Source organism: Lethenteron reissneri, chromosome 41, assembly GCF_015708825.2.
Source record: "Lethenteron reissneri isolate LAM-NWPU_2019-01 chromosome 41, ASM1570882v1, whole genome shotgun sequence".
NCBI lineage: Eukaryota > Metazoa > Chordata > Hyperoartia > Petromyzontiformes > Petromyzontidae > Lethenteron > Lethenteron reissneri.
The window spans coordinates 2,343,877-2,356,526 of record NC_083819.1 but is presented as its reverse complement, the minus strand read 5'-3'; the positions used below and the strand labels follow the sequence as shown (position 1 = coordinate 2,356,526).

Below are 12,650 nucleotides of genomic sequence, written 5' to 3'. Positions count from 1 at the left end.
GATAATAATTGTTTTTGATGACAACACCAGTGAGGATTTTCTGAACCGGTCCTGGGCCTCTCCTCGATCGACTCAGCCTCAAATTAGTACCTGGTGTGTGCGGCGTGTAAACATCGCCACTGAGGAGACAAAGGCGGCCAGGCGTGGTGCTGGCCACCCACCCCCTCGTGTGCCGTGCTGCTTGCTAATATCACTTGCCCCAACAGTCCGTTATGGCTATATGGGGTGGGCAGGGGGGTCTTATATATAAATATACGCTCCAAGCATGGTGCTGTTTCATTCAGACGCTGTCTCCCCGACAGACCTGGTCTTCACCTGAGGACGACTACTTGCGTTGTGGCCGAAACGTCGTGATAATTATTTTATTATGTTTTATTTTATTTTATTTTCTTCTTGGTTCTTTCGGTAAAGTCACGTAGAAGGGAAGTAATAAAATAATAAAAATAAAACATAATAAAACAATTCTCACGACGTTTCGGCCACAACGCAAGCAGCCGTCCATATTTTTATTATTTTATTACTTCCCTTCTACGTGACTTTACCGAAAGAACCAAGAAGATGAATCCCTGCAGTCACGAAAGCTTTAAATCGAAATTTTATTTTATTGTTTTATTATTTCCATTCTACGTGACTTTACCGAAAGAACCAAGAAGATGAATCCCTGCAGTCACGAAAGCTTTAAATCGAAATTTAATGCTGCTGTTGTTTACCCTTGCAGGCCAACACGTTCCAGGCAGTCGTTGCGTGGGACCATGCGGACACGTACGCTCTATTCCTCTACCCGGAGGACGGCCTGCGCTTCTTCGGGACGCGGCCACGCGCCTCCTTCTACGCCAACCTGGAGTTGCCGGCTCGCGTCGGCTTCAGCGGCGGAGCGAGCGACGGAGCAGCGGAAGGTCGCGCCTACTCGCTCACCAGCACGGAGCAGTCAGTGAAGAACCTCTACCAGTGAGTGGCACGCGATCACGTCTCTCGCTCTCTCTCTCTCTCGCTCTCCCTGTTTAGTTTTAAAGTCCCGAGTTCCGTTTTTTGAACGGGGCAAGAAGTCCCATTAACGCGTTTGCAAGCGTGAACTTCTGTCACCAAATTGACAAAATAGCAGAGAGAAAAAAAGATGACAACACGTCACAATCAATTGTCAGTTACCGTCGTGATTGTCAACATCAGCACCGTCATCGGTGAGTCAGTCTTTATCAGAATTGTCAAAAATCACTCGTCCCAGTCTCTGCACCGTTATCATCGCCATCGTCATCGTTGTCAGCAATCGTCATCATCAACAAGTCAATCGTCGTCATCATCAGCAGCATCATAATTAAAGGTTCGTCATTCTCAACATCATCATCTTAAATCCAGTCGTCGTTGTTATCATCAGCGGCAAGTTAACCATCATCGTTATCATCGTGCAGTCGTGTGAAATGGTTGCGTTATAAATATAACTGTGTTAATCTTTGATCATGCATGCAGGCACAACACTTGTTTTGTACACAATTAGCAAGTTTAACGCAAACAATCGCTATCGTTGTAGGTGTTTAAATATCACACTTTTTTTCTTTCTGCCTAATTTGCTTTTCAAACATTATTATTTGTTTCATGCGATCTTCACTACCACCACCACCACCACCATCTTTCCAGTTCAGTGTAATTACACTCTCATGTGAATCTGTTCATTACTTAGCTATTTTGGCAACATCTGCTGTGAGGAATGTGTAAATAGCATTGCAGATAAATCTGCTGCTGCATCAAATTGAACAGCCCCGTACAGAATGCACCTCCTTATCATCAACTCATTGTCTCGAGATGTAATTGTCTGTACGCGTAATTGTCGCTATATGTAATTGTGCATTCATCTTCATCGGGCGCAAGTAGCTCTATATCTATCATCACACAAATAGAATTAGTTATTTTTCTTCTTCTTCAAACTTCTGTATCCATGGCCACTATCACCCTGGTGTATAAAAAAACCCAAATAATGTGCTTCCTCTTGTCATTCCACGATTTCAGGAGTTGCCTCCCCATGCTGCGACGGTTGGCGACGGTTTGGAGAGGCTTTCATCCGGCAGTCGATTTACTACGGGGGGGCAGTGAAGCTGACTGACGCACGCGTTGTGTGAGCTCGCGAATAATGATGCTCTTGTGGCTCTCTGTCACTCCACTGCCGAATGAAGGCCTCCCTACACGCCGTTCCGTGGTGGTTGTTTTAGCTCCACTCCGCAGCGTTGGCCAGCGACGGTTGATGAACGAGATTGAGCGAGCCCAGGACGGGGACAAAAATCAGTCACCACCCATGCTAGCCGTGGCCTAGAATCGAATTCAAGCCACAGGATTCGTGGAGAAGTGCGCTTACTACTGCGCCGCCGCTGCGACGCCCTTACATTACGAGACATCCCTTCTCATTCTGCCTTCTTAGACGCGCTGTTCACAAAAAACACCGCCTGTGTTCTGAGTGCTAAAGCGGGCTAAGGAGGTATAAGCACGTTTCCGCATGAAACTGCCCGAGTAAATCCAAGAGAAAGCCGCCTTTGCCGTGAATACGGTTGTTGAGTCGGCGCTGGCATTATCCTCCCGATGACGGCAGCGCCCTGCCGAGCTGTTGACAAAGCTGCCTGTGCAGGAGGCGTGCATCCAATCGTCGATTAGAATCAATTCACGACGTGCTGCATGGTAGGCGTGGTGTAATCATGAAAAATAAACGCAAATGATAAAAGTGAATAGCGCGACCCTTTAACTTTTATCATTTAACGGCGCAGCTTGGCACTTCGGTCGTAAATTACCGCGAGAGACATTTTAATTGCTAAAGGTTGAACGGTGAAGGCGCAGCGCTGCAATTTCTTATTCAGACCACCGCTGGTGGCGGGGCCTCCCCTCGAGTGAGCTCTGGAGAGAGCCCCTCTGGAGGGTATGAGACGCTAACGTTGGTGCCCGTGTCACACGGAGGCTACTGTAGCGCACAAAGCTGAAATGATACAAAAAAAATTGGAGGATCGATACAAATTTGGACTGTAAACAAAGAAAAGACCCCCCCCCCCAAAATAAAAAAAGTAGTCGATCTTTGTATTGAATCACGACCCCCCAAACCAATCGGGACTGGCATCATTGGTGGGGGGTCAGGTGGGACTTCTCGCCCCGTTCAACAAACGGAACTCGGGACTTAAAAACTAAACACGGAGAGAGAGAGAGCGGGAGAGAGACTTTGACTTTAAACAATTTTTATTGCCGCCAGCAGCAAAAGCACTGGAAGCGATTTCGATATGAAATGCACAAAGCCACCAGCAAACAAATGAAAATAAACGCTACAAATTCACGCGCTGTGGCGCTGAAAGCATCGCACACAACACGAAAGAAAAGTCACGTGGTGGTGGTGGTGGTCATCGCGCACGCCACGGTGACGAGCGAGCGCTTCAGAAGGTGAACACGAGGGTGCCGTCCACGCTGATACAGAGAGTGGCCTTTCTGGCTCCCCAGCGTTCGAAGAAGACGTGCACATCACCGACATGTGTGTGGTACGCGTGCTCCAGCCGGAGCCGCGCCTTAAGCAGGCCTCTGAACACTGGAAGCTCCACAGAGCAGCCGTCAGTGTCACCCTCCAGCATCTTTTTGAGAGAAAGAGCGACGTGCTCGCGCGCCACTCACTGGTAGAGGTTCTTCACCGACTGCTCCGTGCTGGTGAGCGTGGAGAGGGTGGTCTGTGTGGGACTGCCGGTAAGAGTGCCTGCCAGGGCACGCACCGACTCCCGGGGGAGAGAGAGAGCCCTGAGTCTCGCTCGTCATCTGCGCGAGGTTTGTTGGAGCGCGAGAGACAAAGAGAAAGGATTTGAATGGTGCCTCACTTTGCTAATCCTCGCTTGAAGCAAAACACGTGTTTGCTCGCAGGCGAGGGGGACTTGCACTGGTCTGATTCGACGGATGAAAACTTCCATGAGACAGTTTTTGTTGGGTTAGATCGCGTAAATGAACAAAGATCGACTTTTTTGGAGGTTTATTTTTGTCCCAAATGTACGCGACCTAACCCAAAACAACCTGCACTATGGATGATATTGGTAGTGAAAGCCCACCGCGTGTTAAACGGACGAAAAGGTCCTAAACTTGAAGCTTTCGTGACTGCAAGGGAATCATATTCTTAGGTGTTTTCGGTAAAGTCACGTAGGTAAAACATCAAAATTAATAAAAAATAATAAAATAAAGATCACGACGTTTCGGAGGCAACATGACGGAGACTTGTGTTGCCTCCGAAACGTCGTGATCCTTATTTTATTTGATTATTTTTATTAATTTTGATGTTTTACCTACGTGACTTTACCGAAAACACCTAAGAATAGGACGAAAAGGTGCCGTCTCCCCGCGGTAATTGCAATAAACCCGAGCCGCAATTACGAAGGAAACGTCACAGCGACGCACTCCGCTGCTGCCGACGCAGTGATCTGGCTTCACTACCTGGATGTGAAGTTCTAGTTGTTGTAGTTGTTGCTCTGAAAGAACAACATTGCAATACAACGAGAGAGAGAGAATCGAAAATCTACGCAATGAGTCCCCTCGTGGCAACGCGGCTTTCTGCCTAAGCACGACGTCGGGGCTACAATCACCCCATGCGAGAGAGAGAGAAGAGCGGGTCACGTCCAAAATTCCAAAAACGTTGAGAAGAAAATGCTTGTTCTCTTGTTCATCTCTGGGGGCTCCTGGCAGAATGTGGCCCATTCATTGCTGGTGGAGGCGGGGGAGGGGGGGGCGGGGTCGGGGAGTGTTTTCAATTAGATGGGAGCCGCGAGTTACGCCCGCGCCACGCCGCTTGTCGTTGTCCAGCAGAGACAGTGAGCCATTGAGGAGCGTAACATGAGGCCCGTTTGTGAGCGATCATCCTCCGGTCGGATACCATGGGGGGGCCCCCCGTCATGCCGGCCCCCTCCCCCACCGTCCCGTACCCCCACCCCTCACCCCCCACAACCAACCACCACCCCAACCACCGCCACCCCGAAGCAGCTGAAGGTGATGAGCACAAATGCGAGAGAATCCAAATGTTGCCGCTGAGGATGGCAACTCCGTGGAGAAGAAATCATAATAATAATGATGATGATCCCTCTGCCCCTATCCGAGTGACGAGCGCTCGGCTGACGAGCACAGATTGTGCACGTTCTTGTGCTCCTTAATGTCGTTACTTTTAAAAAGTGCTGAGAATCGGCCTTGCATAGGCAGAACGTGTTTGCCCAATATCTCTAATAATTGTCAGGTCTGTTTAAAAATGCATTTAATCGTCGGTGCGTCATTTCGCCTCTCCCCAACCTTTAGCAAGCAGGTGAGGAGTGGCTGAATTAGCATCGCATCTTTGCACGCGTAATGGCTCGCACACTGGGCTTGCAAATCCAGAAGTTTCCTCTTCGATGGCCCCAGTTTCTTAACCCCCCCCCCCCCCCCCAAGCAACCGTTCAATCCAGCAGTCCGCACACGTGGATTCACCACGGCGAGCTGATCGGCCGTTCGCACGTGGCAGGGTTCAAAATAATATGCGGGCGCAGTACGCTCGCCTCCTCCAAGACGTCTGGCCAGCGGCGTGGAGGAGTAGGCCAAGATACGCTCGAGAACGGTTCCCGAGACAGGCCCTCGAGTGGAAGTCCTTACACCAGTGGTAGCGCAAAGCAAGCAATGGAAGTGCTGAACCTGGATATTGTTGTTTTTTTTATTTTAACCTTTTAAGTCGCACCTGGGGGGATTTAATTTTTTTTTGGTTTGTTCGCACGAAAGTGCACCGGGTGCGTTTAAGCTACATTGATAGAGCCACTGTATATTTTAATGATTCGCGGGGCAAAGCGTATTAATAATTATGCACGTGACGCAAGTTGCTGCAACGCGACGCGTGTGTGTTTGGGAAGCCGCCTTCGCTCGTTTTAAATTCCCCTGCCGTAGGTCACCGAGGTGGTTCCTCCTCCGTTTCACCCCATTTATTGTTTTGAAAATAATGATAGTAATTCAGAGCACTTTGTCAAAACCATTGCTGGATGACGGCCTCCCCCTTGCCGCGTCGGTCGTGGTAGCGAGAGGAGGGGATTGTGTGTGTGTGTGGGGGGGGGGGGGGGGGTCACTGGACCATACTTCACCACTCTTGTTTCAAGTGCCCGTTAGGTGGGAGGGTAACTCTCACTCGCTCGGCACTGGAATCAAACGCACAGCGCGGCCCTCCAACCAAAACCACTTTGCGACACGACCACCGACCATAATTCTACGGCAGATTGTGCGACAGAACGTGCATTTAGATGTCCACGTGTGCCGAGCATGACGAGCGATAATTATTAAAGATCCACCGTGCCCCCGCCTCGTCACGGCCCTCGCTGCTGGGGTTTGCAACTAATAAGCACACGGGGGGGGGGGTAGCTTTTGTTAGGCCACGGAGAGGTAGAAAGGGCCCCCCTCCCCGGCAGGAGGAAACCTGCTGGTTTATTGGCCCACGGATCTCTCGCCGTGATTTTGTTTTCAGGGCCCATGCTCTTCAAAGGTACCTCACCAAAGTTTGGGGGTCCCGTTGTTGTCGCTGCTGCTGCTGTTATTGTTTTATAGAAGAGGTGGGAAAGAAAAGCATCCTGTGGTTTGCTTTTACACATTGATTCAATCGCTCTGGGACCCAGTTCGTTTAAAAACTTTGGCAGAGTGGGGGCGGTGGACACATTGACGGTTTTACCCCTTGAAGTTTCGTTTTTCTGCAACTGTAATGCACGTCGTGCCCTTGCACGGTACGCCTATGCAAGCGGTGATGGGAACTGTTTTTCTTGTATAAGGTACATTTTATTTTAATAAATTGATTGCAAAAGAAAAAAAAAATCCATGAACCTATTGCTGCAGTCTTATTGTGTTTTAATTATACACAAGAGGCATATTCCGGGCAACACAATCGATAGAACTTCCCTTTATGTGGAGCAGGGAGAATTTGGTTGTGAATGTATGTGTGTGTGCTGTATGTATGCATGTAAATGTCTCAGCAATATCGAATAATGTAGGCATATTTCAACGTTTGGAAGGTAAGCGGTGTCGCGGTGGTTCACGAGTTCGATTCCCGACAACGACTATCTTCAGTGCCGAGTGCATGCGAGCCGGTTTTGGGTCAACCCATTCACCAACCCACACTGAACCAGCGCGGTGAAGAATGGCCAAACTACTGTCTTAGCGCAGCAGCACAGGGCGGCCTTTTATCCACCCGTGGATTAACAAAGGGCTATACAATATGTAGTGTTATTTATATATATATTCATTATCCACAATATTTCATTCATCATTACAATGGAACGTAATTTTTATTTTAAAAAAAGTTTGTTATCCCAAATCTTCTATCTTAGTTCTGTACACACGGCTTGGTGAGGCTTTCATCTAACAGTGGAGTGTTAAAGGGCTGTATATTTTAGATTGCAATTTCAACGCGTGCGTGTATTTACATTGCTATTTTTCAGGACGGGGAACTCTGGAACTCAGGGCGTTTGGGTTTTCCACATAGGCAGCGCCTCTGGATTAGGGGACATTGAACCGGCGAAGAGGACAGAAGAAGTGTGGCAACTGCAACACCAATACAATCTTGCTCCTTTGCCCAAGTGGGACCTGCAAAGAGCCTGCCAACGGGAATGACGACTTCTACCCGGTGTACACCGACGAAACCGACCTCGATGACCTGGATGAGCACCCGAGGCCCGCGGCGCCCACCCAGCCCGCACCCCGCGCCCAACCTCCACCTTACCCGGAAACATACCCGTACCCGGCACCCGACCACCGCATCACCCAGCACTACCCCGACCCTCACGGCGCCGACGAGCGGACGCAGCAGCTTCCCGACGGGCGGCAGACTCACGACGGTCACCGAGAGCCGTACGGGCAGCCGGAGCGGCATCCCGAGCGGCAGTGGCACGAGCAGCCCGGGGAGCACGGCCGTCGAGAGGGAGATCCGCAGCAGAACGTCGATGAGCGGCAATATCACGTCCAGCAGCCTTACCATGACCCCCAACCACATCCTTACCCTGACCAGCAACCACAGCCTTACCCTGAGTACCAACCACAACCTTACCCTGAGTCCCAACCACAGCCTTACCCTGAGTCCCAACCACAACCTTACCATGACCCCCAACCACAACCTTACCATGACCCCCAACCACAACCTTACCATGACCCCCAACCACATTCTTACCATGACCCCCAACCACATCCTTACCCTGACCAGCAACCACAGCCTTACCCTGAGTCCCAACCACAGCCTTACCCTGACCCCCAACCACAGCCTTACCCTGAGTACCAACCACAACCTTACCATGACCCCCAACCACATCCTTACCATGACCCCCAACCACAGCCTTACCCTGACCCCCAACCACAGCCTTACCCTGACCCCCAACCACAGCCTTACCCTGAGTCCCAACCACAGCCTTACCATGACCCCCAACCACAACCTTACCCTGAGTACCAACCACAACCTTACCCTGAGTCCCAACCACAACCTTACCCTGAGTCACAACCACAACCTTACCCAGAGTCACAACCACAACCTTACCATGATCCCCAGAGTTACCCAGAGTCAGGCAGAGGCGATGTCGCGCAGGTGCCGCGCCACAACCACTACGGTGAGCAGGACCTTGCACACACTCAACGAATGAAAATGATATGCAAATGGGTATAAACGTATACGCTACCTTTATTCATGCTCATGAGAGAATGTTAGTAAATACACACCGCGCAGGCAGCTTTGGCGGCAATGCCCGGTGCTGGCATCCTTTCACCACAATGGATGGAAGACGAATGGCTTGCGATCCCCACTCTCTCTCTCTCTCTCTCCCCTTCGCCTCGTCCATACATGCACGTCTGTGCACTCTCTGGTATTTGCTCCATAATTGTTGCTTTGAGACTTGCAGATGGCAGAGAGGCGGTGCTCGCCGTGCCGTTGCTTGCTTAAACGTTGCTGCCCGCTTTTGCAGGTCAAGTCGCTCGCCCTCGAACGATGTGGAAAGTCGATTTATTTTCGTGATTTCAGGTTATTTTCTCATCCGATAGCTTCTCGAGCTATCACCAGAATGGCAGGCAAAACAAACAAACGTTTTTCAATTCATCAATAGTAATGGAATTCAAATGGAATTAGAGTAACATCACTTTTATCGTGGGCATGTAGCAGTTATTCACCAGTGCCATTACGTAAAGTTGTTTAGTTCAGTGAGCGGTAAATTTGAAAGAAATGTATGGAATGTCAACACCTCAACTCACCACCTGAGTTGGCACTTTCTACAGCAATATTTACATTCTGCAACGTCTCACATCACTCGCCGTCGTTATTCCACATGACACGCTCCGCAAAAACGAAATTATATTCCACGTGCTTATGGAAATACATGTGAGAATTATTTTAATACTAATAGTGTTATGGCGGTGATGAGAGTTGTGGCGGTGGTGGTGGTGGTTAGTAGTGGTGGTGGAGTGGTGTGAAAATGATGGTGGGACTGTGGTGATGATGATGGCGGTGGTGGTGATGGTGTTGTGATGATAGTGGTATTCGTGAAAGTGTTGCTGTTCATGGGGTGGTGGGTAGTAGTTAGCGGTGGTAGTAGTGGTGGTGATGACGATATCTCTGCGTGTGTGTGTGCAGTCCCCCCTCGTCAGGGCTGCGACACGGGCCGTGCGGAATGCTCCCCCCTGGCCGAATGCACGGAGCACGCGACTGGATTCTGCTGCCACTGCCGGTCGGGACATCTGGGCAACGGCAAAGACTGCTTCCAGGACGGGTGAGCCATGCCACACGAAGCCAATGTGATCGTCAGCTTGTATCTACCGGTTATAATGTCCCATCCAACGGCAATGCTCTGCCATGGTGTGACGGTCAGCACACTCGGACCTGCAGTCAAGAGGTCACCAGTTGGGTTCGATCTCCCGACGCGGCGGTCGCAATAGTAGTGCGCCTTTCTCAAATTCGACCCCCACCTCCGCCTAACCCAGATTCACAAGTGGGGGGGGGGGGGGGGGGGTGAGGGGACAATATTTAGTCGTTCGTCAGCTCGTGGGGTAAAGTGTGAGTTACTTCCACCTCTTCCGAGATGTCTGGCCGATGTGGAAGAGTAGGCCAAATTCGATCTACAGCGCTCTCCAGAGCTCCTAGTGGAAGGGCCTTCTGCCAGTAGTGAAGCGAGCGAGCACTTGCAGGGCTGCGCCTTCACCTTGTGTCCCACCCACGTTTTCTTTCATCTTTAAATAACAAGGGATTCTATTCGATGAGATCGAATTTCTGTATCGATCAAATTTGTTCAATTATTCAACATGTTATTTATTTATTTGGGTAAATAATTCACATTTTGAATCATTCATGACCCTAAAGCATGTTGATATATAGAAATGTAGTGGCAATTGATCTGAAAATTCGTTGTTGTGAAAAACGCAAAACACGATGAAAATAAATGTGTGTTCTGTCAATGCCCTTTGCTTTGTGCATCATGTGATGTAAGACATTGCATTGCAAACTATTCGTAATCAAGAGACTGCATTCTAAAATATTCATATCTGTTCAATGGGGGGGGGGGGGGGGGGCGGAGCTGCGACTCGGCGGTCAACATGCTGCACGGCGAGATGTGAACTCCCTCGCCTGGTATACAGGAGGTCGTGGCTTCCATCCCGACCCTGACGCCTGTTGTGTATTTGGAGTTTGGATGGTCCTCCCATGGTCACGTGGATTTTTCTCCAGGTCCTCCGGTTTTTCCCTTCCACATTTACAAACACGCGTTTAGAATATTTGGCTGCTACACATTCCCACGTGAAAGACGCTTTGTTGAGCTATCATTTGTGATAACCAGGACGCTTCTGAAAAAGAACTATGTAGTTCAGTGGGCCTTACCTGGTAAAATAAAATAAAATAGTTAACAATTAGTTGATTCACGGCTAACAACATTGACATCGGAATCAGTCCTGGACACCCACCCCCCTCTTCACCAACCTGCACTCACCATCTTGCTGAAGTACACTCACCATCTTGCTGAAGTACACTCACCATCTTGCTGAAGTACACTCACCATCTTGCTGAAGTACACTCACCATCTTGCTGAAGTACACTCACCATCTTGCTGAAGTACACTCACCATCTTGCTGAAGTACACTCACCATCTTGCTGAAGTACACTCACCATCTTGCTGCACTCACCATCTTGCTGAAGTACACTCACCATCTTGCTGAAGTACACTCACCATCTTGCTGAAGTACACTCACCATCTTGCTGAAGTACACTCACCATCTTGCTGAAGTACACTCACCATCTTGCTGAAGTACACTCACCATCTTGCTGAAATAAAAAAAAACAACATCCATGACCCAAAAGCCCTCGTCCAGCAGTCGACTGACGCAGGGCTGTACATTATTTGTCATGTTATTGTTTTACATTCACTGACCACAATATCTCTACCACGCTTACAACCAAATCTCTATTTCGATCAATAAATTGGCATCCCACGTGTGGACTATTGGCTTTGTGTATGAATTCGTTCGGTTCGCTTGCCTCCTGTGGATACGACATGTGCATTTACCTTCATCACATGGCTGATAGCTTGACTTAAGGGTAAACTGCACAGACCTATTGCTTGTCTCAAACTCATCCTAAACACATTCATTCATAATCGGCCGTGTGCCTGCAGCAACTTGAGCACTCTGCGAGCGACGCTTTGCCAGTCTAACCGTGGACGGGGCTCAGCTGACGTGCCCAGCGAGGCCAGCGTGCTTCAGTGGCATCAAAGTTTGGCTGACCAACATTGAGGTGGCTGGAAGCCTCGGGGGGCATCGGAGCGCTGAGCCGCCGTTGTTGAACGCCTGAGTTCACATCTGGGTAGCCACCAATGTGGCAAACACTCCGGTGTTATTTAGCTTTGCTATTTCTGTTCTGGTTTAAACAAAATAATTGTAATTTTGGCGGTGATGCCGTGACTTTAATTACCGAATTACCTTCAGGGTTTATCAGAGCGATGCGACCCTGTCGCGTGACCTTGCATACAAAGACTCGAGAGTGGTGGGGGGGGGGGAACAGACGCGACAGTCAATGTTAAACAAACTTTAAACGAATGTTAACGGCTAAGCGTAATGAGTAACGATACGATCTGCTTTGTCTATCGTGCATTCTGCTCCGGCTCTCACCCCCCCCCCCCTGTGTATATGAGGAAAGGCTTCAATGTCCATCTCTTAATTATACAAAACAAATTGTGCCAATATTTTTTGACACTTCGCCCATAATAATTTAGCAGGCTGGGATGGAGGGGGGGTTAGATGCTCAGCCCCCCTTCGTCCCTCATACACCTCAGTGGGCTTTGCCTGGGAGGATGGGGATGGTTCAATTGAATGTGTATGTTTTTGGGTGATTTCTTTGCATTTCTTGTACTTTGTACCCCTGTCGTGTTTTTCTGTTGTTTGTTGGTGTCAACGTTCTTACCGCGCCGTAATGGACATTTTTACTGTTTTTTCCTGGATGTTTCTGTTGCGAAACGTCAATTTAAGATGTTCTTTGTTCATTATTTGTTTGTTACGGTTGCAAGAGCCTCATGGCTCACAGGGCTATACCTAATACATGAAACTGAAAACTGAAACTGTAGAAAAAGAGCTATACAGTTTCTTTGGATTCCTCCCAGTATCAATATTCAGATTTAGATTCTGATCTCGCAACGAGTTGCAGTGCA

The 12,650-nt window shown here is 49.2% G+C and overlaps 1 protein-coding gene across 1 annotated transcript in view; it reads left to right on the top strand.

Annotated features, from left to right (window-relative positions):
• Positions 1-12,650, top strand: part of LOC133352821 (nidogen-2-like) — an 89,470-nt gene that overhangs the window by 13,648 nt on the left and 63,172 nt on the right. Inside the window, 4 exon segments of the mRNA XM_061568743.1 lie at positions 719-948; positions 7,428-7,578; positions 7,580-8,582; positions 9,596-9,731. Coding sequence (XP_061424727.1) covers positions 719-948; positions 7,428-7,578; positions 7,580-8,582; positions 9,596-9,731 — 1,520 coding nt within the window.